Source organism: Suillus bovinus (assembly GCF_016758785.1).
Source record: "Suillus bovinus strain UH-Sbo-P2 chromosome Unknown EDB93scaffold_76, whole genome shotgun sequence".
Classification (NCBI taxonomy): domain Eukaryota; kingdom Fungi; phylum Basidiomycota; class Agaricomycetes; order Boletales; family Suillaceae; genus Suillus; species Suillus bovinus.
The window spans coordinates 83,054-108,987 of record NW_024542132.1 but is presented as its reverse complement, the minus strand read 5'-3'; the positions used below and the strand labels follow the sequence as shown (position 1 = coordinate 108,987).

The window sequence follows — 25,934 nt, the reverse complement described above, 5'->3', positions numbered from 1 at the left end:
CACTAATACGCTTCCTGTCCTCTATATAAACTCGCTACCATGTAACATATTCCTTAACTTGAATCTACTTGGTTCTTGACCTCCTACTCTCACCAGAGTGATCCTTTCTGCCTCGCCAGCAGTCTATATTCTATCTTCTTATCTGCTCCTTGTGGATAAGCCTATAGTCTCGATCTTTACTCATCGACTTCGTCGACGAGTAAAACCTCTGTTGATTAGTCGGACTTCTGTCCTTCTAATTAACGAAGATCTTATGATTAACCTTTGGGTGTCGTAAGCCTAGGCCGATATAGCTTATCGTCTCGCAACCACTTGACATAAGCTACCCGATTTGGACATAGGCGTCAAATCTTACTTGCCGAAGCCTCGCCAAGTAAGACCCCTAACCTTGGGCTAGCCCAAGGACGTCCTTGACCGTTGACAACACACACTCTGTTTGAGCGTCGCCAACAGATACCATCCAAGTTGTAACATCATGTATGTTGGCTCGAGGATAATCATTTGTGAATGGCTATATGAATAGGTTCATTTTAAGTAAAATAAATGCACTGAGACTTACTACAAGTTGGGCGATAATCTCATACTCATCCCAAAGTATTGCATGGTCACACTCTTTGATTAGTGTGTCAGTATGAACTCTCAAGCACAGGAGGTTGTCATCATTGAGAGCTTTGCTATTTGAAGTACATCTACAGCGGAATTAGATTTGATACAATGAAGAAGCAACAAGTACCTACTTTGCACACCAAGATCGGACTATGCATGCAAGTAAAAATTGTTCCTTGTAGTCTGCAATATAGGGACCAAATCTGTTTACACGGCGATAATGGCCATTGCCAAAGTGCATGATCCCAGGTTTTGTAATCCCTGGCTTCAAGTTCTGAAGTATAAATGAAAGCGATGAATGAAAAAGTTGGCAATGGAATCTGCGAAAATTCGCAGTTTTAGCGTGTTGTTTAGTTGTTACAAAAATTATAAGGTCAATGAAGATACACAATTGAAAATGAATGTACTCTTTGGCATTGCTAGAAATCCAACTACTGCAAGTGCACCATGGTGAGCACGATGCATGTTATTCCAAACATTTCCTATGGACACATATAGTGAGTAATAGTCGTTTTACCCAGTGGCGACTGACACTGTGGTTTTGTCACTGCCAAGGATTATGGGAACGAATGTTGACCCATGAGTATCCGGATCCTCAGCAATTTGATCCTGCCAGTGCATAAATTTTAATTAAGCTATTGACGTCACCTAAAGGTGTGTTATCAATGGTTCTGTAGAGGTCACCATGGTCCGTGAATAGCACCTGTGATGAATCAGCGCCAGCCCGGATTAGTGATGCAGCCCATAGGTCAAGAAGGTGGTTGATTTGTGTTGTGGGTGTCTGGTTTTTGGTGAAAATATAGTCGGCAAGCTCAAATTCCAACCGATCATGGTAGAGACTCCAATCATCAGTGTTACAAGAACATCTAAGTGCTTGGGGCCCTACCATTTTTCTCCTTATCCTCCTCATCACCACCCTTGCATCACACCCTTACCCTGGCCTTGCTCTTGTTATCCTCATCATCCTCGCATTCCCCTTTGCTCTCTACCTGTCGCTCCAGCAGAGCCAGTACATTTGGCCTGACCCTTTATCTGATGAAGAACACCCATGCTCCATTCCACTCGATGACTGATCCTATGGACAGTCCCCTTTACCCTTACCATCTGGACGGTAACCTATGATACAATGCACACCACATCCCCTTTGCCCTGTTTCCTTTATTAATCTATGACTTGGTGCGCAGTCGCACATTGTACTTATACTTAGATCCACAGTTGCACGATCGTACCCCTGCTTGTTTCACTTCCTGTTCTGTTCTTTGACTCATTTCTTAGCTGCACATTCCGGTTTGCCTATGACTCAACTCGAACGTGCCTTCCTGTTCGCCTATGACTCACCTCAAACATGCCTTCCTTTTCTAGTATCGCCCTTTGACCAATTCCTCTTCCGGTAGTACGAGTTATCATCCACTAATACACTTCCTCTCCTCTATATAAACTCACTACCATGTATCTAGTTCTTTAACTTGAATTTACTTGGTTCTTGACCTCCTACTCTTAACAAGAGTGATTACTTCTGCCTAGCCAGCAGTCTATATTCTACTTTCTTATCTGCTCATCGCGGATAAGTCTTTAGTCTCGATCTTTACTTATTGACTTCATTGACGAGCAAAGCCCCATTACTAGTTGGACTTCTGTCCTTCTATTAATGCAGATCTTACAATTAACCTTCAGGTATCGTAAAGCCTTGGCAGATACACTTATTGTCGAGCTTCGCTTGACATAAGCTACCTGATTTGGACATAGGTGTTAAACCTTGCTTGCCGAAGCCTCACCAAGCAAGACTCCTAACTTTGGGCTAGCCCAGAGATGTCCTCGACCGTTGACGACACACGCTCTGTTTGAGCATTGTCAACAGATACTATCTAAGTCCGTAACAATCAGGGCTTTTCCCTGAAAGTGGCAAAGGCAGAGCTCCTGGCGGAAGAAAATTCCCTTCTGGATCACATGGACGACCTTTGAAGATCAAGTGTATTAGATAAAGAATGCAAAAAATAAGGGAAATGTACTGGTTAAACTAGAGTGGTAGTTTCTATATAAGCGGCCACCAGCACCAAAGAATTCTGTAGGTGTGGGTGATTGTACAGCACGAGGGATTTCAGAACGGTCCTCTTCACTGGCACCATCAAATTGTATGGAATCAACATCTCCATTGAAAATAGGCGAAGGAGATCGATTGTACTGAGGTGGATCATCTGAATGTGGCCGACTAGACTGTGATGGTTCCATGTGTAAGGGCATAGCACTAAAAAAAGGATGTACTGCATTTGTATGCTGTGTGTATTCAGATTTGTTCTTGAATGAGTGGTTGCAATCTGGTTTGGTGCAGGGAATGCGAAGGGCGCTGAAATCTCGTCTAGAGTGTGGCATTGCAAAGATAGTAGTAACTAGAAGATAGCAGCAAAAAATATTTTCAGTACACAAATGAGTAGCACACAACAACAAATATACATCAAGGAGAGTGAAAAGGGCTTAGATTGTGTTTGTCTGAGTTTAGACTCAGAAAAGCTCGTGAGGCACTTACCAAAGTGTTAAAATTTCTCATTGATTCCCGCTGTTGTGCTCCTCATATCCGACTATCTTGCTATTGCTGCTTTCCTGTCTGGTATGATTTCTACTCACCCTAAAAATGCAACTCAGCATCCTGGTGACATTGTGAAACAAGCTACAAAAAAACGACACACAAAGAAAGAGATTGCAGCGGACAACGAGTGGATCAAAGAAGCGCAGGAAGAACAACAGTTAGCCACCCAAAATGGCATTAATCGTGTTGCAGAAGTGGAGGCATCAATGGAGATGGAGCAGGCAGTAGTGATAGTAAAGGTGATATTTGTAAAGCTTTGTTTAAGGCTAGTTAAACAGAAGCTATGTATTGCTGAAGACGCCCCTTCAATGAACTGCAGCACGTTAGGAACTCAGACAAGTTTCCAGTCTAAAGGTGACCATACCTTGAAAAGCACCGCTGATAATATGGGCACAGATGGTGATTGTGAGCTCGAGATGAAGTCTGAGGCAAAGCTCAAGAGGAAGAAGAAAGAGAATCTTTTGTTATGTGATGCTGTCAGTGCTACAATGTTGAAGAAGCAGAACAAGAACTTGGATCGGCCTGATGATCTGATGGAGGTTGACAAGCCTAGGAGACCCATTGATGGCAAGGCACATGGCCTTGACAAGAAAGGAAAAAATATTGAGTCAGTAGCATTCTGTCTCACACCATCATGTTAACACTCACTGAGTCAACACTTTACTTTTTGGACTTGACCTCAAAATTCAGAAGTAAGAAATTCAGCCTGTCAGGACAGATCAACAATTGGCATGATAAAGTGGAACCTCACTCAAAGAGGAAATTCTCAAAGGCCGCCTCTGCCAGGAGTGGGAGGAGCATTCCTTGCTCAACGACAGATTTGAGACTTACCAGTGTAACATCAGCAACGACTTTCTCACAGGCAATGGAACCCCCATCTACACCATCCAAAACTTCAAAGTCTCTACTCAAAGTCACCTGCTCTGACGACAACAACAATGATGAGGACAAGGATGAGAGTGATTCTGAAGAGCATGCAGCCACTGTCGCAGAGAAGGGAAAAGGAAAGGCTGCAATGAAGGTAAGTGCGGTAATTCTGGGCGAAAAGTGTACTTACCATGTATTTCAGACTGTTATCGAAATTGATAGTGGTACCGATATTGAATTGCCCGAAGCTCCAATCGCAGGAAATGGAAAAAAAACAAAACTGCCACCAGTACAAAGGTAAGTCCAACTAGCTGTTTGTTATCATTAAGATCCATAGTTACCATATGTTTTAGTTGATTACTCCAAGTCTCCAGGACTCTGATGCCGATGATGCTGTTTTGAGCCTGCCACTAACTGGTACTCCCTTTGCCGACTTGCCCTATGACAGGCAATTAGAGATCGTTAGCTTTGCCTTAGAACAGGCACCACATACCAGCAAGAGGAAAATTGAGGAAGTTGCAGGTGAGTTGGGCCTTCAAGTCAAAGATGACTCGGTCGATTATTCGGTGGATGAAGATGATATGATGGAGTTTGAAGATGACACTACAGAGTTCAGAGACACTATGGAACTTGACAGTGAGTTCAAAAATGCTTCTCTCATTGCCAAGAAGGTGAAGGGAACTGTGGATCACACTACTACAGCAGTAAGTCACTCTTGTTCAACGACATCCATCCTAACAATGTGACAGACAAGTGCAACAGCCGTTAAGAAACCATTGGTCCTGCAGCCAGCCAAGAAGGCTAAATCGGAGCCAGCTAATACCCAAACTTTGACAACAACAAAGGTACTGCACCTGGCCAAAAAGGTCAAATCAGAGCCCACTTCCAAAACCTCGACAACACCAGCTGTTCCCACTGTGCCAGAGTCAATGCTTGCAGATATGGCAATCAAACCAGTGGCAGGCAATGACCAGTGGCAAAACACAGACCTCCCACCTATGCTAACAGAAAACGGGCTTTGGCATAGGCAATTTGTTCCGACGGTTCTCCTTTGGGCAGGTAGCCAGCTGAAGTTTTGGACGATTGAGGCTGCTGATTTGCTGTGTGCTGTGCAGGCCATATTCAACACAATGTATCCTGGAGTCAAGTACAATATTTAACCTAGAGGCCCTATCATGGACATGGTGAGTGTTATCTGCATCCATACTTTTATTCACAGTCTTGATCATAAATTCAAAGATCACTCAGCGCTTATGTACCTGGCACAGCAACTTTGGTTCCACTGCTATTGCATTGATTGCTAATTTTTTGGCATCCTTGAGGGAAAGTGAGGATGAAGACGAAGACAAGAATGAGAATGAGAATGAGAATGAGAACACTGACAGGAGAGAGAAATTCATGACACAGATGGCAGCCTCCCTCCTCAAGGGCTTTACCTTTCTATTTGCTGTAAAGAGTAGATCTGGGCTGGGCTCTACAGAATGTGAGTCCCTAGTCCTGAGAGATGCAAGTATGCTTCGTCCCAAGAAACAACCTAAAGAACTACCTTGATAATGCAAGGGAAGTCTTATACAGTCAGAGAGTAGACAAGATATTGGAAGTAAACCTTTCTAATGTTCATTCCAAAGTTCCAAGACTACATCCGAAGTACCAAGATACTTGTCCAATGTGACCAAAAGTCATCTGAAGCTGCGAAAGTATTGTCCAAAGTAGTGTGATGCCTTCCGAGGCTTGCGAGAGCTGTCCGAAGATCAATATATGTTGGTGTGTCAATGTGTTGGTATGTCTATATGTCAAATAATATAAGACTTTGCGAAACATCCTGTAGTCCAGAATGACGCTAATCTATCGGAACTCAAGAATAAACGAAGTGCAGAATTGGCAGTGGTCTAGCCAAACAATCGTTCCAAATGAACTAAGATCGATTGCGTAGTTACAAATATACCAAGGTGACTCTACTAATTATGACTCGAAGTACAGGAAGTGAAGTGTAGTATCAGTAGGCAGCGAGCGAGATTATATCCTACTTCCGTGAGAGACCAGAATCCATAGGCAAAACTAGTAGCGAGATAAGCAAGTCCAAACCTATGTGATAAGACGTGAGGCAAGCAGCAATGCAAGTATACATGTAATAAGCCATGATGCATATTGTTTATATGTATTCCGAGGCTCCCGACAGGATGCTGATGAGATTTATCCATGTAGCACTAAGACATAGTCAACATATAGATAGAATAAGGGAAAACACACCAGCGAAGTCAAAAGGACAAGGATAGGACATGGTATGGTACTCGCGAGGTTCAGACAGGCCTCAGAATGCAGGAACTGCCTGCAGAAGGTCTGGACAAGTGCACGCGGCCTTCAGAAGGTCAAGGGAGGTCAAGGAATGGTATGGGACATAATTGTTAGTTTGACTGGTTCCGAGCCCAGCGCCACAACCATTGTTACATCGCAGACCCCGATACCTGCAAGGCCTCTGAGATTTACTGCTCTGTCTTCATCTTGCAAATGATCGCAATGACCCATCTTAACACAGTTGCAGGCTTCATTGATGTACCAGAGCTTGACACATGTGCCCTGTTGCTGTAAGTCCCATCTGAAAATTTGAACAATAGCTAATATATTTCATTGGCAGCTCGAATGTGCTTTGAAATTAGTTGCAGAAAAGGAGAAGAAGAGCACCGATCTCAAAACCCCGCTCAAGGTCAATAAATCTACCGGCAAGGAAAGCAGCACTCCACTGGCCTTTTCCGAGTTGAGTTGGAGACAATTCACGACAGATTACCACTTGGCCATTGTAAAGTGTGGCCTGAAATATATGACAGACAAGATTGCAATAGCCTGTTGATTTGTTAAGGATTTGGGTTTGGACTCTAGTATCAAAGGTTCTCTCGCTGACGACAGTGTTGAATCTTCCAGGGGTGAGCGGGCACTACTATGTGAGTATTTTTGGCTTTGTTCTGTGCCTCATTGCCATATTTCACCAGAATATCTCTTCTACTATGATGTCTTTTCATAACTATTTACACTCTTCAAGCCACTGCACCTACGCTCATACTCATATACTAATGCATTGATCCACATAAATGTCCCTGTTACAGGCTTTCATTCTCCTTTTTCCTTCCTTTTGCACATTTTATTGCCCACTTATTCTACTTTTTTAATGATATAAAGCTTGTGAAATAAGCATTTTTAGTAGGCTCATAAAAATAAGTCAGAAAAGCTCGTGAAAAGCTCAGAATGAGTAGAGGGATCTACTTAAATAAGTCGGCTCCAACTTTTCAACGTTCACATGGCTTGGTGGGAAAAAGATAGCTATAAGTGGTGAAAAGGAAAACTCGGAATTTACTGATGCTATTTGAGTAAGATTTTGGCATAACCTGCAGGAGTGTGCGAAACATGTTGATTAAGTGCATCCAGCCACAAAATGTATGTGGGTGGTTCTTGAGACCCAGTCAGAACTCGGTCTGAGTGGATCTATAACAGTCGAGGGCAGTCGAATACAATGACCAGCGTAGATAGGAAACGATGCGCTGTCCTAAAATCAAGACTGCATACAAACCTGTGCAAACCACGAGTATGAACCATCTAAGTTAATCTGAGTCCATTGAAACATGCAATGATTGCCTTCAATTGACACAGACCAATGATATTGATGAATCTAATGGAAACGAACATGTTCGAAAGTGATTTTCAGTGAAAGTAGAGCAGTTTGTATGGTGCTGGTAGGGAGACAATATAATGTATAGGCATTTAATGATTTGTTCAATGTAAATGAAAAATGGGCATGTTGCATACCGGGTTTCAAGTTTTGGGTTTTGGCACTCGACACTCGGTGATTTGTGCAATGACTGAAAAATGGATATGTTATATACATGTTTTCAGGTTTCAGAATTTGGGGTTTGGCCCTCAGCACTCGGTACTTGGTGATTTGTGTACTGGGTCTCAAGTTTCGGGTTTTGTCACTTGACACTTGGTGATTTGTACAATGAATGAAAAATGGACATTTTGCATACATGTTTTTGGGTTCCAGGCTTCAGATTTTGGGACTCAGGCTTCGGGTCTATCAGCACTTGGCACTCGGTGATTTGATAAATGGACTTTCAAGCTTCAGGCTTTGGGTGTTCAGGTGTTCATATGTTTGGTGTAAGGAAATAGAAATTTCACACATTTTCACGACTTTCCAGTTTCCAGTCTCAAGCTTGGGGTGTTCAGGTGTACGGAATGGATGTTGCACAATGGGATTTGGTTTTTGGCAGGGAGACTTGCTGGACAGTGGGTGGATGCTCCTGGATGATAGGGTGATGAAAGCATGGGAAAGCGAGTGATGCACGAGCATGAGAACATCACACGAGGGTCGTGCATGTGGGAAAGTGTCGCCCGATATGGAAATAGCTGGGAAAAGGCTAGGGAATGATGCTGTGAGTTGGTGCTGCGAACCCGGGTGGTATGCACTGAAGTATAATGCATTGCAGACCTACAATAGTGCGAATCTCTACAATGTAATATCCAATAGCCCTCTCCATTGTCCATTGAGAACAACATATTGGTGGTCCCAGACGAAGAATCTCACGAGCATAATGAATGAGTGCATGAATGCTTTGATGAACAAAGTGAAGCCACTCAGTACGTCGTTGGTAATAAATCAACTCGAATTAATGTTCAAACTCAATGAGAAGGATATAGATAGTCTGCACCTCGTCCTGTGAAATATGATGCTGACTGGCAAGGTGAACACCACAAACTAGCTTGCAGAAGTTGTGCCAGTAGAGATCAGGGAGGATTCCAAACAATAATGCAGGCCCGAGCCCATACACATAAATTGTATACTCCCAAGCCTTATATCCACTTGAGATTTCCTCGGCAGGGTTTCGTGGTGGACGATCAAATGAACCTGGAAGATGATGATGTGTGGCAGCAACTGTCTTACCATGCTCGATCCATATATTGTCCTTCAGAACAGCCCAACTCCAGGTGGACCAGTTATCTTTCTTATCACATTCAAATGTTCCACGCCAGAGAGGAATGAGGAGATCTGGAATATTAAGGAACATGAGGTGCATTATGTCTGATCCAAAGCAAAAGGGAACACTGAGTGTGTTTTGTGATGAAAAGCCCAAGAATATACTTGGTTTGGAGATGCCAGTTGCAAGATGGTTCTTTCGGTACTGCGACTCATTAACAGATCCCAAGACAACATTGAGTTTTCAGATATAGTCTTCATGCAAACATAGTGTTAGGTCTTCCGCACATTGATCAGCGTGATCAGAGCCAGCTTGTATGAAGTTGTTTGGTTTCAATAGTGCTGGATAGTAATGGGTACCACCCGGTTTGTAATGACCTACACAGGAGCAGAAAAGACGGCACCTGTGCTTGCCATGATGGCCCACGAGACCATTGAGATAGACAAGACCAGGTCCATCAACAGTACCCAAGGCAAGAAACAGATAGGAGCGATAGGATTGGTGCTGACAAGCATTCCAAATAACAAGTCCTTCCTTCTGGATTGCGGCAAGATGGTGGAAACCAAGAAACAGGAAAGAGTCTACATTTTTTGGCTTATTAGGACCAGGGATAATCCCTCCAGGGAGGACACATCGTTGCTTGTAGTGGTTGTCTGGAGAGCGCTCATAAATGACCCAGATGTAAAGCCAACAGTTCGACTGCTTGCTCTGGTACAGTTGAGCGCCATCGATGGACATCATGACTACAATATCATCATTTCTGATCCTTCCATCATGTACAGCCTCACGATAGGCTTTGCCATCAAGGAAGTCACTGTAGGATTGTTTGGCACTGTGGTCATTAAGCTTGTCAAAGATTTTTTGTGTTTGCTGCTGCTGATATTCCATCTCCTCGGCACTCTTTGTATCATGGTAGAGCACTTGCAGCTGTGGCCCAAGTGGAAATAATGTTGTGACCAAGCGAGGAAATTTCTCTTTACCTTGGCTGTTTGCGAACTTGATGGGATTGTAGCATGGCTTGTTGCAGATAGCACATTCGACAAGGTTGGAGTTAAGGCCAGTGAAAGCCATGCAGCTGTTGATGCACATGTGGTACTCAACCGGACGAACACAACTGAGCTCGGATATGATCTTTTTGATCTTGTACAACAAGGGAAACTCCTGGCCTTCCTGCAAGTGTCTGGCAGCAGATCTGGTAGCCTGCTCATAGTCGTGGTCCACATGGCTTAGATTGAAATAGAGCTTGATTGCAGTCACGAGAGCATCATCATTGATGCTAGCTATGTGTGTAGGTGGATTGTGGAGATGTTTGAGGCTATCACCAGTTAGGCCAGCACCTGGATCATTGAGTGAGGCTGCATGAAGTGCTTGAATATAGTCCATAGATTTCTTGAGGTCTTCCAGTGTAATATGTGCATTGATTTCATGGATAACTTCTTCATCGGCATCAAGAGGATCTGGCATGGCATCTTCAACGTAGTTTGGTGATGGTGCATGCAAGTGTGATGGATTACAGGGTGGGTCATTACGGTCTGACTCATCAAGACCATCAGAAAACTCTCCAAGTCCCAAGTCAACTTCATTTTCCTAGTAAGTTACATTAATGTTTGTATATTGTGAAAGAATGGAAAAGCTCACTACAATCTGAGACAGGTTGGCCAATTCCTGTGGCTCAGACTCAAAGTCTTCTCTCCGACGATGGTGTCCTGACACAGAGGTTACTAGTCGAGCACTGCGACTGGCCATATTTACCGGTTGCGACTTATCAGAAGGTAGCCCTGTTAAAAATGCTTGAAAGTCTTGACTGAAGTGTAGCTCCTGCACCGGAGCACGGTGGGGAGTATGTCTGGTGTAGGTCTTGGAAGACCCTTTCTTGCGGACTCCATGGCACCAGTGTAGACAGTTGCAGTAGTACTCTTTGACAGACTTTGGAGCTCTGGGCATTCATCAGGAAACTGGGATTTTCCATGATTTGGCTGAGATGTCTGATAGCAGGCTTACCAGACAAATCAAACAATCAGCTCATCAGATTTTGTCTGATTTCAGGCAGGTCTCATCTGAAATCAGACCATCAGGTCCATCAGACAGTCAATTGTTCAGACATGCATTTCATCTAAACCATCATGCTGATCAGACTACTCAGCTGATCAGATTGACAGGTGTTCAGTAATCTCAGTTTATCATGACTCTCATGATAGAGAAAAAATAATAATAAAAATCATCGCACCTGACAAGATTTGAACTCTCAACCACCCATCTGCACTTAAGGCCACATGACAAGATGTACACTTTGAATGCATAACCACTAGGCTATGAGACCACATCTATTTTCATGTTAGATTTCATATATATACCATGTTCACTGGACTTTTAAAATATTTTTATTTCACTTCCCCAACAACTTTGTTATTTTTTTCATGTCTTAATGAAAGTTGTAGTCCTAGTGGAGACAAGTCTATTGCTAGTCTTGGCTTGTCAATTGGTAGTCATTTGAGCAAGATATAAGCAAAATAAAAACAAAACATCAGTAAATTTGTAAAAAATGTGAAAATTAAAAGTGAATAAAATCCTTGCATGTCTTAATGAAAGTTGTAGTCCTAGTTGAAATTAGTCTATGGCTAGTCTTACCTTGCCGATTGGTGGTCATTGAAGCAAGATATAAGCAAAATGAACATGAAACATTAGTGAGTTTTGAATAGAAATTCTGAAGTTTTGCAAAAGTTGAATACTTAGATTATCTGACCTACTATATTACTATGATACAGCTCTGCAGCTGTGGAGTGTCTACATGATCAGATAGGCTGGGTATTTGGGTGTTTGATCTTACAGATATGTCTGACAGACCAATCAGGCTGCATATCTGTGTTCATGATTTGTCTGATGAAGCTAATAATTATGAGGTCCTGGCAGAACTGCAGTCCTGTGTGGGTTGATATGCTTGAGAGCCATGTAATCCTGAAAGGCTGATATCCTGTAAAGCCTGTTATGTTTGAGAAGCATGACATCCTATAATAATGAAATCCTGCTCTGTCTGAAATGCTTGAGTATCATGATGTTCTGATGAACTGAGAGTATGTTGTGTCTGACACTACTGTCTGACTGCAATCTTGACAATCTGGGATTATGATAGGTCTGAAATCAGACCAGTTAGGTCATACAGGTATGTCAGTTAAATCAGGAAAAATTCCAGTTTCCTGATGTTGTAGCAAAGACCATTGGGGAATGGAGACAAACACAGCATAGAGCCACATACTGCAGTCACTTTACCCTTGTATAATACATACAGCCAAGGTTGAAATATCTATGTTCTACACAGTCCAGCCCATGTGGGCCTATGTCAAGTGTATATGTAATACTAACAGTGGGCCCATAGTGTGTGGTATAATAGATAAGTGTACACTTTCCTATTGCCTTTGGTGGATATTGTATGGTAGATCGTGTATGAAATATTTACCTGATATGAACAGGGGGCCTATCACAAACATATATCTGATACCAACAAGTGGGCCAGTTGAAGCGTGTATGTGATACCAACAGAACAGGTCGGTCAAGTGGGCAGTGGTACTGATGTATACAGATGAGCCGATATTCTAAGGATATAGATGCATCAGAGACACTGCTTCAATGTATCAGTCTTAATATACATGCCCATGTGACAGAGTTGGGTAGTCGGTCAATATGTGTGTCAGTCAATATGTCAGTCAAATATCATGCATCGGGAACATGTGGCCAATTCCCCTGAATAACCTATACAAAACATACTTACCAGGACTAGGCAAAGTATCATAAATGAGGTGGTCAGTCAAGAGGTCGGTCAAATGTGATGTATGACAGACATAGTCTGTATCAATGGAATAGCATACAAAGAACCTAATCATACATGTGGTAGTCAGTCGGTCAGTTGGTCGGCTGGCGAGATACAAGATATTGCTGGAGCACTGTTGATACTTAGAATCACACAATCAATGCATAATAAACAAGCCAATCCAAACCGATTTCATGCAATTTATGTAGTGAAAAGTATCTAAGTGATTAATGATGTGCTACACAGGGGTATATTTGGTATTAAGGGAGGGAGTGAGTATCAGAAGCAGGTGATGTTACATTAAAATGAGATTGGAAGGCAGGAGCAGATGAAGGACCAGCCTGTGCTGACCCAGATGATGGCTGTCCACTAGTAAATGTGCTGCCCTGTACATCAGGGCGACTGAATGGGTGAGACGCTGAGGCTTGACCGCCGCCGACTGAAGGAGGGTTAGGAGCAACCAAAGGGCCGAACACACTGTTCAGGTACCTCATACCCATTGCAGTGGCTGATGATCCATGACTGTGGCTCATTGTTGGCAGTGGTAATGATGGATTGAGGACCGAGCATTGCTGCCGAAGTGTCTCCACCATCTTGACAAGATCATTGTGTTGGACTCTTCCTCAGAGTCATTGTCCCTAGCTCGCCAAGTCCCCCGAACCGGCTGCTTTCCCTTGTCGGTTGTTGCCTTGGAAGCCTCAGCTGGCAGTGAGTCGATCAGTGGGACTGACACCACCTTGGGAGCTGGTGGTGTGACGGTAGGGGGAGGGTGAGGCACTGTCACTGGCATTAATGCAACTATCTACAGGTTAGACTACAAGGCTGCATGAAGAGAGAGAACTCACCAAACCCAATAGTCTTGGGAAAGAATGGGTGTGATTCCATGCAGGAATCATCAACCCTTACACGAACCCATTGCGGGGCCTGGCCAACATTCATTGTCGCCCAAACCTCAGTGGCCGCAGAGAGCAGTGACGGCAAGATGACCAATGCATTCCTGCCGTGTTGCTGCAGTGCTTGTGACTTTCTAGTCAGGTGAGTATCTGTGAAAACAATACATAAAAAAAGAGAAAAACACATACTACTAGCCTGGCTATGTCATGGGCCTGCTCAACTACTGCCCAGCCATCTGCTTCATCACGCTTGATCCGGGTGAGTGCTATGCACAAGGATGCGTCAGCGACCGACAAGGCATTATTGGATGGTTGGGAGGACATGGTGAAAAAAGTGCAGGATGATAATGATGGTGGTGGTGGTGGTGGTGGTGGTGAATGTAGATAAGATGGTGATAGAATGAGTGTTCAGGAAGTTATATAGGGAATGACAAACTGTGGAGATGGACTTCGCAAATGTCAATACAAATTGTGGTCGTGGCACCGACGGGATTAGCCAAAATGAATTGTTGACGCCACAATTGACAATGCCAGGTTTCGCCAAGTTGTGGCCTCGGTGGTCTAGTCATCTATTGTCGTATAAATATGCCCAACTCTAACAATTGCAAGTATATGAATTCCACTCGAAATCTCACTGACAAAGCTCGAACATTACAGGACAAGCGTATCAAAGCCGACCGAAATTTCTTTCTCATCTGGGACCAGTGGGTACCACCAAAGTTAGGGCCAACTCAAACGATTCCACAAGACAACCTTCAAATTCGCTTCAACTACTCCACTCAATCGAAATGTCCCCTCCCATCTTATTCACGCAATATCAAAGGGACTAAGTTCACACCTTCAACCATGCCAGTCAGGGAGGAATACACTGATGCACTTGCCGAAAAACAGAAGGCAAAGAAGGCAAGTCTTATGATATTGGCCTTGGAATTTGCTGATATTTGACTACAATAGTTTTTGAAATGTGCTGGAACACGGAAGCTCAGCCAGTGCCATCTGTCCAAACACCGACCGGCTCATCATCGGCTGAACACCAATACAGCAGCCAAAGTAAGTGGTTATTGTTATCTATTTTCCATGCCATGGACCTGTACTGATACATCATCATTCTAGCATTTGAAATGTGCTGGAGTGTTGAACCCGATTTAGGGCCAACAGTCAATGCGCCTGCCAAGGCATCAATGGTCAATGCACCGTCGGCCAAACACCAATACAGCGGCCAAAGTAAGTTGTTATTGTTATGTATTTTCCATGCCATGGACCTGTACTGATACATCATTATTCTAGCATTTGAAATGTGCTGGAGTGTTGAACCTGATTTAGGGCCAACAGTCAATGCACTGGCCAATGCATCAATGGTTGATTCACCAGCCAAGGCATCAACGGTTGATTCACCGGCCGAAGTATCATCGGCAGAACTACAGTATGGCAGTCAAAGTAAGTCAATGTCATCATGTATTGTCTGTTCCACAATCTTGTACTGATGTATTATTCTTCCAGCATTTGAAATGTGCTGGGACGTCCAAGAAGATCCAGCGAGAACGGTTGATGTACCGGTGTAAAGAGTAGATCTGGGCTGGGCTCTACAGAATGTGAGTCCCTAGTCCTGAGAGATGCGAGTATGCTTCGTCCCAAGAGACAACCTAAGAACTACCTCAATAATGCAAGGGAAGTCTTATACAGTTAGAGAGTAGACAAGATATTGGAAGAAAACCTCTTTAATGTTCATCCGTAGTTCCGAGACTACTTCCGAAGTACCGAGAAACTTGTCCGATGCGACCAAAGGTCGTCCGAAGCTGTGAAAGTGTTGTCCGAAGTAGCGCAATGCCTTCCAAGGCTTGCAAAAGCTGTCCAAAGGTCAATATATGTTGGTGTGTCGATGTGTCGAATAACAATATAAGACTTTGCGAAATGTCTGAAGTCTGGAACGATGCTAATCTATCGGAACTCAAGAATAAATGAAGTGCAAAGTTGGCAGCGGTCTAGCCAAACAATTGTTCCAAATGAACAAAGATCGATTGCGCAGTTACAATTATACTGAGGTGACTCTACTAATTACTATTCGAAGTACAGGAAGTGAAGTGTCCTATCAGTAGCCAGCGAGCGAGATTATATCCTACTTCCATGAGAGACCAGAATCCATAGGCAAAACTAGTAGCGAGATAAGCAAGTCCGAACCTATGTAATAAGCCGCGAGGCATGCAGGAATGCAAGTATACATGTAATAAGCCACAATGTGTACTGCTTATACATATTCCGAGGCTCCTGACAGGATGCCGATGGAATTGTTATCTGTGTAGCACTAAGATGTAGTCAACATATAGTTAGAATAAGGGAAAACGCACCAGTGAAGTCAAAAGGACAAGGATAGGACATGGTATGGTAACTTGCGAGGTTTGGACAGGCCTCGGAACACGAGAACTGCCTGCAGAAGGTTTGGACAAGTGCGCACGGCCTTCAGAAGGTCAAGGGAGGTTGGGGAATGGTATGAACGTAGGTGTTGGATTGCCTGGTTTCGAGCCCAGCGCCACGACCATCATTACACCAGCCAAACCACACTATGGTGGCCAAGGTAGGTCTTCTACCAGTCACATGGCTTAATTTGTCTGACTCCAGTATATTAGGCTACAATATGTGCTGGGATAGAGATACTACTCCAGCCACAGGTCAATATGATCTGTGTTGGGATGAGCTGAGCTCATCAAAGGTAGCCTCAGTCCCAGCAATCACTGTAGAAGCAGCCATACCACTGGCTGCTGCTACTTATGATCTTTGCTGGAATAAGGAACCTTGGTCAAAAATAGCCGATTCAGGCCACGTCTCAACACCCTCAGCTGCTGGTCAGTATGACATGTGTTGGGATGACCAACCAGCAGGATCGGCTGCTGGATATCAAGGTGAGTAGCAGTGATTTGTCCTAGTTGTCTGGACTGATTGCTGTCTCGGGCATTTGTACAGCCGTGGTGGCGTTCTTTGACTGCAGGTGGAGATGCCTCTGTTTGGGTGTTGTTAGATTCATCCTCAGTCAAACTGATGTAGGGTTGCTTGGTGATCCTTGGTTGCCCTTTTGGAATTTCAGTTGGTGACGAAGTCGCAGTTGTAGATAGCTTTCTTGTAGGCCTGGCCATGGGACTCTCATCATCGGCATCACCATCAGATTCATCCTTGGCGACAGGAGAATGCATTCTGCCCTTGTCATCTATCCAGGCTTTGAATTTGAAGGTCTGTCCAACCTGGGTTTCCTGTCGGTTCCACCAGAAATCCAAGATTGCATGAGCAAGTAAGCACAATGGCCGACCCGACTGACCGACTGACCGACCAAGTGACTGGAAGAACTCACCCAGATGTAAGCAGGCCCTCCTTCTCATCCTTCCAGGAGCCCAAAACAAAGACTCTCATACCAGCCTGAGTAAACATCTCTTTGGTAAAGTTCTTAACCATTTTCTCGCCCTTCTTTCTCGCCATCTTGGCCTGGACTGTGGCATCGGATGCTTGGTTGGTCCATCTGTCGGCCTTTGCCTGGGCTTCCTGCAACTCCTTTTTGTCTAGCCTTTGCATGATTGCTGTCATAGTAGGCTGATACCTCCTCAATACTTCCTTATGCAAAGGCTTCTGCCCCATCTCTTCTTTGATTTCTTCATGTATTTGCTGAAGGATGTCGGCCTTTCGCTCCTCCTTGATGACTTGGTGTGCTGTTCATTTTTTTTGCAGCTTGGTGGGTGCTTTGGAATTGGCCTGGACGTTCTTGTGATTGTGGAACCACTATCTGTATTTCTGTCCAGGGTGACTGTCATACAGCATGACTCGGTGCCAAAGACTAAACACTTACTTCTTTGCATTGCTTCAACAGCTCTTTGTCCATCTTTGGAGCCAATATCTTAGCCTCCCTAGCAGCTGCTCTAAATATCTGTTGTCATTCTGTCCCACTCACCTTCTCCCAATCCTCAACATGGGACAGCAGAGCAGTGGTCTCTCGGTCATTCAACCAAGGCTGAACCCCTGTACTTATCTGTGTCCAAGCCATGTCACACCAGGTATGTTGGAGGAAAGGACCCAAAAGAAAAAGGAGACTGTTGATATGGTTGATAGAATCAACCAAAAAAAAAAGTGGAAGTGTCTTATGAGTAATGAGTGACATATCCGATGTCATAAGTACACGTAAGGGTTAGATGGTGCCGAATAGTATGAGCACCATTGCTACAAGACTCATCGAGCAGTGTAGATACATGGGTGGGTCTGTCTAGTAAAAACAGAGGCCATAAAGTCCTCTTAACATATCAGATATCATATACTTATTAATTGTGCCATGGGTATTACTCCTGATGATACAATGAGATCAAAGTGACTATTACAATGGATGCATTGCATTTGACAGTCACATGTAAGCGCTAAACTGTCCCATAGTATAAGCATATTGTTTCAAACAATGCATTCAGACAACAGCACATCTTTGTTACATGGTCAAGTCAAAGCCAAAGGCCTGGAGTCCTCCAAAGACATTCTCGTTGGTTATATGGGAGCACAAAAGAACTTCTCGAGGAGATACAGGACAATTTCTCAAAGCTCAATGTCACAACAAAACAACTTTGGTTCATTCATCACCCAGGAAAGTCACCTATCAAGCGAGGATCCACCAGAGGACATCATGCCGAGGGTGACTATGAGCACTATGATCTCAGTGAAATCAACCTGGAGCCTTGTAGACTTTGGAAGTCCATGGCAAGCTCATCATTTATTTATCTGATCTCATTTACTGACACCAAGTATATAAGAGTCAAAATGACTATCTACATGAGTGGCAGTACAAGACCGAGGACTACTTGGACTTGCTGCTTCAGCGAGAAGGCCCACCATCTGACAGGACTTGCTCTGTCTGCCCAAAGGATGGAGTCTACAGATGTCACAGCTGTATGGGTGAACCACTCTTCTGCACTCATTGCTGTAGGATGGTTCACAGCCCCATGCCTTTTCATCAGATCAGTCAATAGACTGGGGGATTCTTCGAGAACACTTCCTTGACCAAGATCAGGCTGGAAATCTACCTCGGTCACCAAGGAAAGCCTTGCCCCAAAATGACTGAAGAATAGTATGACATAGATGATGAAGGAGACTATTTTACTGAAGACCCATGGGTGCCTTTAATCAATGACCCATGGACGACTACGGTGGTGAATATGTCAGGACTCCACTCCCTACTGATCAGATACTGTCAGTGCACTGACGCACTGAGTCCCGACATGCAACTATTCAAAACAGGCCTCTTCCCAGCATTTTTTACTTTGCCAAAGACAGCATTCACATTTGCGGTGCTGGACAACTTTCTGTTGGATAACCTAGAATGTGGAACTTCGGCAATGGACTACTATAGTAAATTAAGGTGTATCACATCCAGTGTTTTCCCTCATCTGGTTCCAGTGAGTAATGTATATGCCCTTCATTGCATTGCTCACAATACCCTAAAGGACTGATATAGAGAATTGATGAGGGTGGGCAGGCAGTGGAGGCAGCTGAAGCAGCTTAAGTAGCATGGGTTTGGTCATGAGAAGCGAAAGCCAAAAGCAGGGGAAGTTGCACTATTCTGTCCCACATGTCCATAGCCTGGGATAAATGTCAATTTGTCAGAAAAGAATGTGGCTGATCCTGCATGGCTATATTCGAGATCTTTAGTTATGGATGGCAATTTCAAGGCTGAACATCTGTTTCCAGCAAATCCGACCAATGAGGTAGCATTTACCGATGGCCTGGGCTTTATGATCAGCAATTCCTGGTACAAAATGCATCTCACCAAGGCGCAGGATGTTGTACATAAATCAGACTGCAACAATCACTGAGTGGTTAACCAGGCAAATGCTTCACACCACAAGCTGGAAGCCACAGGAATAGGTGGTTGTGCTTGTGCCAGACATGGCTGTTTTGTTCCACATTCAATGGTGGACTTTCAGAAGGGGAAAAGGTTCGCTGATCGATATTTTAATTTGGTCGGTACAAGCTGATTCATTGTTTGGCCAAAGGCAGATGAACATGGATTATGCACTATGCCAAGCCCTCACTTACAACACCAATGGAATAGACCAGACATTGACTTTCTATGACATCAATTGTCAATACCACAAGCATCTCCACCAGCGGGTTGATGAGTCACTTTATCTTGAACTTCCATGGAACATGGAAGTGATCCCTGGCATTGGGCTCTGGCACATCCATGGCCATCAAGACAAATGCTATGTACAGTATGCATCAAACTTCATCACTGGTGCTGCCAGGATCGAGGGGGATGTCGACCCCCCACTGAAAGGAGTGTTTAGATTTTCAAATGAACAACTGTAATTTTATGAAGATGATACGCATCAGTCAGAAATCACATTTCACCAAAGGTGTAAATCTAAACTCAGACAGGCAAATTCCTTTGCCAAAAATTTAAGGAGGCTGTACAAGGGGTCCAAGACAGCCAATTTGCATTTGGCCGATTGAGTGAGACCGCTGATGAGGATACCCTTGTCAAATGGGAAGCAGAGGCTGCTGCCGCGCAGGATGACCAACTCAAAAATCCCAGCGCTATGAATATATATGAAGTTCAATTGACTAAAGGTCTGTTGCAATATGATAACCTTTCACTGTAGGTTCATCTTGATTGGCACAGCACCAACAAGGAAACAACAAGAGTTGCACCTGTTGAACTGTCAGGCAAGATGGCCCGCTGGTGAGATCCATTGTGGTGCTGCAATGTGGCTGGCATCTGGCATAACACTGGAAGAAGTGCAAGTTTTCCTCCTGATTGATGTAAAGAAACTCAGAAAAAGGCTGACTGATGTTCAAAAACTGGTGGTCGCTTGGCGCCGTGACAAACTGCAAGGTCAAATAGATGAATTTGTCCGGGTGGCAGTGACATTTCTTGGCGATCAATTCGATGACTACAAGAAGTTGGACCTTATGACTGTGATGTTGGATGCTGCAGAATTGGATTCCATGGGGTCATCATCTGATGATTCCAATCGGTCAGACAATGAAGATCAATATGATATGTCGCTTGAGTTCACTCCCAAGAGCGTTGTGATTCCACTGCCCTCAAACATCGGCATTAAAAGATGTGCTGAGTGGGGCATCGCCGACCTCATGCTACAAGAAATAACATTGAGAGAAGGTCAATCCAATGACGCATTGCATGCAATCAGGGTGAATTTAGCCAATAAGGCTGTTCTCTTCCGCTCCACTGTTCGCTCAGCAAATTCACAATCTTGGTCAACTCACGCATGGGCCCGCGTGCATTTTGTGGACAGGATCCTCCACTTAAATGTACAAATATATTCAAAATGCCACAGGCAACTCATTCACCTCGGCGCCGACACCTTACTCACCAAGTTTCAGCCATTGGAGAAGGCCAACCTAAAAGCTACTACAGTGGTGGCAGACCCAAATGCTCGTGGTCAAAGGAATAGCACTTTGGCTTGGTTTTGGTCTATTGATGTTCAAGGAGATTCAAACAGCAGTGACTGGATGGATAAATGTAGGCTCATTGCCTATGAACCTGTACCATCCAGTGCTAATATTTCGCATGACAGTTTACTGTGTGCATTGGCTTAGAATGCTTGCACTTCGCGATAGATGGGCAGAGGAGCTCCTACTTGTCGGCCATGAAATGACATGGACTGTCAATTTCTTTATCCACAAATCACAACAATGGGTTGGCTGAATGCAGGAGGCCAATGCAAACAACAAGGTTGGCCATCGGTGCTATGCAGCCCACCAGGCTTGAATTTATCTCCGACTCTCACAGGAAGCGCAAGATAGCTTTGAAAGAACAAAAGGGGTGGTAAGTGTGGCAGAGTGACAGGGGACAATATACAGCCACTCCCACATTTGGGATGTGGCAAGTGCCACAAGTGGATTAGTCATTACTATATAACCATGTGATTCTGCATTCATCAAATACAAATTTTCCTCTCTCCACCCATCATGTCAGATTCCTCAACATCTACATACCAAATCACTGAATTTACTGTGTGGGATGCTGCCAATGTCTTGGAATTCGCCACTTCCTGATTTGCTGCTATCTGGTTGGTCTGTGACTGAAACTACGTGTCTCAAATGCTGGCTTACAAAGCCAGCTTTGTAAAGCATATTCAATGGGAGGCAGATGTAAGTACCTCATTGGTTGGTCGGCGGTATCTGACACGCAATTCCTCCAGTGTTTTGTCTTCCCATACATAACTTTATGTATGGTCCTCAACATTCACCCAACAATGCCCAACCTCCTGCGCAGCATTCTCAGCAGGTTTGCCTGCTTCCAAACCTGGAGCACCACCGCTGAGCAGTTCTATGACGAATCCTTTGCGCACTGCTCTCCACATGACCCTGAGCTGAGGTCTACTCACAGAGTAGTTCCCAATTACTCTCACGATTGGTGGAAGGATCATTTTGACACCTTGGGATTTCCGCTGCCATCGTTGGATGTCACCGAGGTCATGGAGATGACCCAAGACCACTTTGAACAACTGGTTGGTCATTTCTCTTTCATTCCGAACTTTTACTTATTCTGATTTGTAGCCCATGGGATCAATGCTTGTGCCTGGCCCTCCGGTCACCAGTCAAGTGGAAGGTGATCCCCTCCTCAATCAAATTCTGGCAGTGAAGGCCCACGTCGAACATCTTGGCAAGTCACTGGCAAGTATGTTAGAGGAGAAGATAAAGATTGCCGTGGCAGCTGCATCAACCATGGAGCAACTTGAGGGGCCCATGGATGAGCTTGTGGAAGCGCTCTTAGATTCCCACCAGTAATGTGTCAGCTAGTAGTCATTGTACACGGATTATCATGTGTATTACAGGAAATGTATGTACTATTACCAAATATGATCTGGTAGTTATGTATATAGTCATTGGTTCCTCATTATTGTTGTTCCCTAGTCATGACTGCAGTTCCGGCCGACTGGGCATTGCATACCACATGCATAGCTAGTGACTTTGTGCAACAGCTGTTTGATAGCAAGGTAGCTGGCAACAACAAGTCAATCTTGCCTCCCTCAACAATAGATGTACCAACCATGCTTGCTTGTGAGCAGTTGGCCCGGGTGCTTGCCGATGCCTATTTGAACCCAAGTAGGTCATTCCTACCATTCAGTTGGTGGTATCCTAACCCATTGCAGTTCACCTTGACTTTGACATGATTAGGTACAATAAAGCCCTCAATAAATGATCTAATGGGAGGGTTGCAACACATGAAGAGGCCCTTCTCCAAAAATTTCCTCATGGGTCAGAATGTTTGCTGAAGAAGCCCTTGGTTATTTTGGACTCGGCCAGACGTATTATCTTGTGGTACCTTCCAGACTCCATTAGCCCATGGATTCAAGTGAGCTTATTTATTATGTCAGATCGGCCAACTGATGCACTGATATCATAGGCCGAGATGAAAGAAGCTACTATCACCATGAGCTCCCTCTGAAAGACAAGCATGACCAGTGGTCCGGGCTCCCAGTGGAGAACATTTCCCAGAAATTTTCATACAGGCGACCAACACCAATTTACCCCAGGATGTATTAATTTAGCCCCATGCTGGTTCCAGCAAGGCCGGGAGATTAGTACTGCTTCACCGGAATGCTCATGCTCATGTAGACATTGTAGCCACATGGTTTTCCACTGGCCGATGGGTTTACCCCTGAGGTGTCAGCCACTCTGAAAGGGAAAGGTGGCCCCGAGGTGATAATATCTATGCAACATGCAGCACTACTGGCCTTAGCAGCTCTTCAGGTGATGCATCCAAAGTTGTATTGGGCTTCGGTCACCACACAAATGAAACTTGGCCAATGGGCCGCAGACCATGGTCTCAGTTATATGTGCACTTGCCTGCAATTTTGGGCCTCGGTTTTTAATTGTGCAGCTGTCATTTGTAACAGACAATGCCCTCTTCACTGAGACCCAGGATCTACTCCAGAAGGATTTGACATCATGACCAGTGTTGGCCATTATTGCGACAGGCTCATGATGTTATCTAACCTTGGTATTCAGTTGCAATATAACTCAGGGGCTATGGTTGGCTGCTCTGGACACATTGTCAGGCATGGTATCACATATACCAGTCATTGCATTGTGTGGGCTTGGTTCATGCACGACAGCCTTCATAATTTTGTCGGGACACCTTGGCCATTGTATGCAACTTACATGGATGCAGATGATAATGTCTCAGTCTCAGCTTAGATAGCACAGTAATCGTGTATGACAATTACTAATGGTTGTATTTGGCACACGACTGACCAACTCGTCTACCCTAGCGCATCATGTATTGGTCCATATGTTAAAATCAGTTTAATCAGCCGAGCTGATATTATCACTTATTCATGTTTGTTGGCTGATTTATTTACATAAGTTAATCGGCCGATGCGATAGCATCAAGTATATATTTCTGTCGGCCCATATGACACCATCAGGTATTTTGTATATTCGGCCGACATGATGGTGTCAGATATTGATTTCCTTTGGCCCATATGATAACATCAGGTGTTTAGTTGTATCAACCCACATGATGGTATCACTCCTATCGGCTGACATGATGGTGTCAGATATTGTTATGGACTTGGATAGTATCTGTTGGCAATGCTCAAACAGGGTGTATGTCATCAACGGTCAGGGACGTCCTTGGGCTAGCCTAAGGTTAGGAGTCTTGCTTGGCAAAGTTTTTGCAAGCAAGGTTTAACGCCTATGTCCAAATCAGGTAGCTTATGTCAAGCAGGGCTCGACGATAAGTGGATCTGCCAAGGCTTACGACACCCAAAGGTTAATCGTAAGATCTGCATTAATAGAAGGACAGAAGTCCAACTAGTTAACAGGGGCTTTGCTCATCCACGAAGTCGATGAGTAAAGATCAAGACTAAAGACTTATCCGCGATGAGCAGATAAGAAAGTAGAATATAGACTGCTGGCTAGGCAGAAGGAATCACTCTTGTTAGGAGTAGGAGGTCAAGAACCAAGTAGATTCAACTTAAGGAACTAAATACATGGTAGCGAGTTTATATAGAGGAGAGGAATAGTGGATGATAACTCATACTACCGGAAGAGGAACTGGTCAAAGGGTGATACTAGAAAAGGAAGGCACATTTGAGGTGAGTCATAGGTGAACCGGAATGTGCAGATAAGAGGTGAGTCAAAGAACAGAAACAGGAAGTGAAACAAGCAGGGGCACAATCGTGCAACTGCAGAGCTAAGTATAAGTACAATGTGTGGCTGCACACCAAGTCATAGATCAAGAAAGGAAACAGGGCAAAGGGGATGCAACGTGCATCGTATCATAGGTTACCGTCCAAATGGTAAGGGTAAAGGGGAACTGCCCACAGGGTCAGTCATGGGGTGGAATGGAGCACGGGTATGCTTCATCAGAGAAAGGGTCTGGCCAGATGTACTGGCTCTGCTGGAGCGACAGGTAGAGAGCAGAGGGGAATGCGAGGATGACGAGGATAACAAGAGTAAGGTCAGGGTAAGGGTGTGATGCAAGGGCGGAGATGAGGAGGATAAGGAGAAAAATGGTAGGGGCCCAAGTGTCTAGATGTTCTTGTAACAGATATTGATTTCCTTCGGCCCATATGATAACATCGGGTGTTTAGTTGTATCAGCCCACATGATGGTATTACTCCTATCAGCTGAGCTGATGGTATTAGGATTTTATTTTCTTCAGCCTATACAATAACATTGGATATTCAGTTTCATTGACCCATATGATGGTATCAGTTCTATCGGCCAATCAGATGGTGTCGGGTATTTAGTATCCTGGGCCCATAAGATAGTACCATATGTTTAAACTTGATTCCTGATGCTATCATATGGGCCCAAGGCAATGAATTCCCACAACCATCATGTCGGCCAATGGTACTGACACAAATGTATAGGCCGAAGAAAATAAAATCCTAATATCATCAGGTTGGCCGATAGAAGTGATACCGTCATGTGGGCCAATAAAACTAAACACTTGATGTTATCTTGTGGGCCGAAGGAAATCAATACCTGATACCATCGTGTCGGCCGAGTAAACCTGATACCATCATGTTGGCCAAATATACCAAATACCTGATGGTATTACATGGGCCGACTAAAATATATACTTGATGCTATCAGGTCGGCCATTTACACTGTACTATCATGTGGGCCAAATATACTAAATACCCGATGTTATGGTATGGGCTGAAAGAAATGAATACCTGATGCCATCAGGTCGGCTGATTGAACTGATGCAC

The 25,934-nt window shown here is 44.2% G+C and overlaps 8 protein-coding genes across 8 annotated transcripts; 4 read left to right on the top strand and 4 right to left on the bottom strand.

Annotated features, from left to right (window-relative positions):
* Positions 1-511: 511 nt before the first annotated feature.
* EDB93DRAFT_1092878 (uncharacterized protein) lies at positions 512-976 on the bottom strand (the record flags this gene model as incomplete). Its single annotated transcript, XM_041446467.1, has 2 exons — positions 512-689; positions 738-976. Coding segments are annotated over 2 exons (417 nt in total), but the record flags the coding sequence as incomplete, so codon positions are not given.
* A 2,237-nt stretch (positions 977-3,213) lies between these two features.
* Positions 3,214-5,608, top strand: EDB93DRAFT_1254605 (uncharacterized protein; the record flags this gene model as incomplete). The annotated part of the gene is made up of 7 exons (XM_041453648.1): positions 3,214-3,797; positions 3,881-4,211; positions 4,260-4,354; positions 4,425-4,761; positions 4,807-5,159; positions 5,223-5,241; positions 5,297-5,608. The coding sequence occupies 7 exons, from the start codon at positions 3,214-3,216 to the stop codon at positions 5,606-5,608; spliced, it is 2,031 nt and encodes a 676-aa protein (XP_041303396.1).
* Positions 5,609-9,663: 4,055 nt separating this feature from the next.
* EDB93DRAFT_1051892 (uncharacterized protein) lies at positions 9,664-10,098 on the bottom strand (the record flags this gene model as incomplete). The annotated part of the gene is made up of 1 exon (XM_041444694.1): positions 9,664-10,098. A coding segment is annotated over one exon (435 nt), but the record flags the coding sequence as incomplete, so codon positions are not given.
* A 2,988-nt stretch (positions 10,099-13,086) lies between these two features.
* On the bottom strand, positions 13,087-14,043 carry EDB93DRAFT_1254603 (uncharacterized protein; the record flags this gene model as incomplete). The annotated part of the gene is made up of 4 exons (XM_041453647.1): positions 13,087-13,419; positions 13,488-13,624; positions 13,672-13,849; positions 13,909-14,043. The coding sequence occupies 4 exons, from the start codon at positions 14,041-14,043 to the stop codon at positions 13,087-13,089; spliced, it is 783 nt and encodes a 260-aa protein (XP_041303394.1).
* A 261-nt stretch (positions 14,044-14,304) lies between these two features.
* EDB93DRAFT_1254602 (uncharacterized protein) lies at positions 14,305-15,281 on the top strand (the record flags this gene model as incomplete). Its single annotated transcript, XM_041453646.1, has 5 exons — positions 14,305-14,626; positions 14,674-14,769; positions 14,833-14,943; positions 15,007-15,156; positions 15,220-15,281. The coding sequence occupies 5 exons, from the start codon at positions 14,305-14,307 to the stop codon at positions 15,279-15,281; spliced, it is 741 nt and encodes a 246-aa protein (XP_041303393.1).
* Positions 15,282-16,478: 1,197 nt separating this feature from the next.
* Positions 16,479-17,743, bottom strand: EDB93DRAFT_1107374 (uncharacterized protein; the record flags this gene model as incomplete). The annotated part of the gene is made up of 5 exons (XM_041447718.1): positions 16,479-16,905; positions 17,060-17,411; positions 17,461-17,485; positions 17,549-17,626; positions 17,651-17,743. 5 exons carry the CDS (start codon positions 17,741-17,743, stop codon positions 16,479-16,481), a joined length of 975 nt encoding a protein of 324 aa, XP_041303392.1.
* Positions 17,744-21,959: 4,216 nt separating this feature from the next.
* On the top strand, positions 21,960-22,880 carry EDB93DRAFT_1107373 (uncharacterized protein; the record flags this gene model as incomplete). Its single annotated transcript, XM_041447717.1, has 4 exons — positions 21,960-22,214; positions 22,264-22,490; positions 22,542-22,546; positions 22,621-22,880. 4 exons carry the CDS (start codon positions 21,960-21,962, stop codon positions 22,878-22,880), a joined length of 747 nt encoding a protein of 248 aa, XP_041303391.1.
* A 284-nt stretch (positions 22,881-23,164) lies between these two features.
* On the top strand, positions 23,165-23,625 carry EDB93DRAFT_1092909 (uncharacterized protein; the record flags this gene model as incomplete). Its single annotated transcript, XM_041446470.1, has 2 exons — positions 23,165-23,330; positions 23,381-23,625. The coding sequence occupies 2 exons, from the start codon at positions 23,165-23,167 to the stop codon at positions 23,623-23,625; spliced, it is 411 nt and encodes a 136-aa protein (XP_041303390.1).
* Between the last annotated feature and the right edge of the window lie 2,309 nt (positions 23,626-25,934).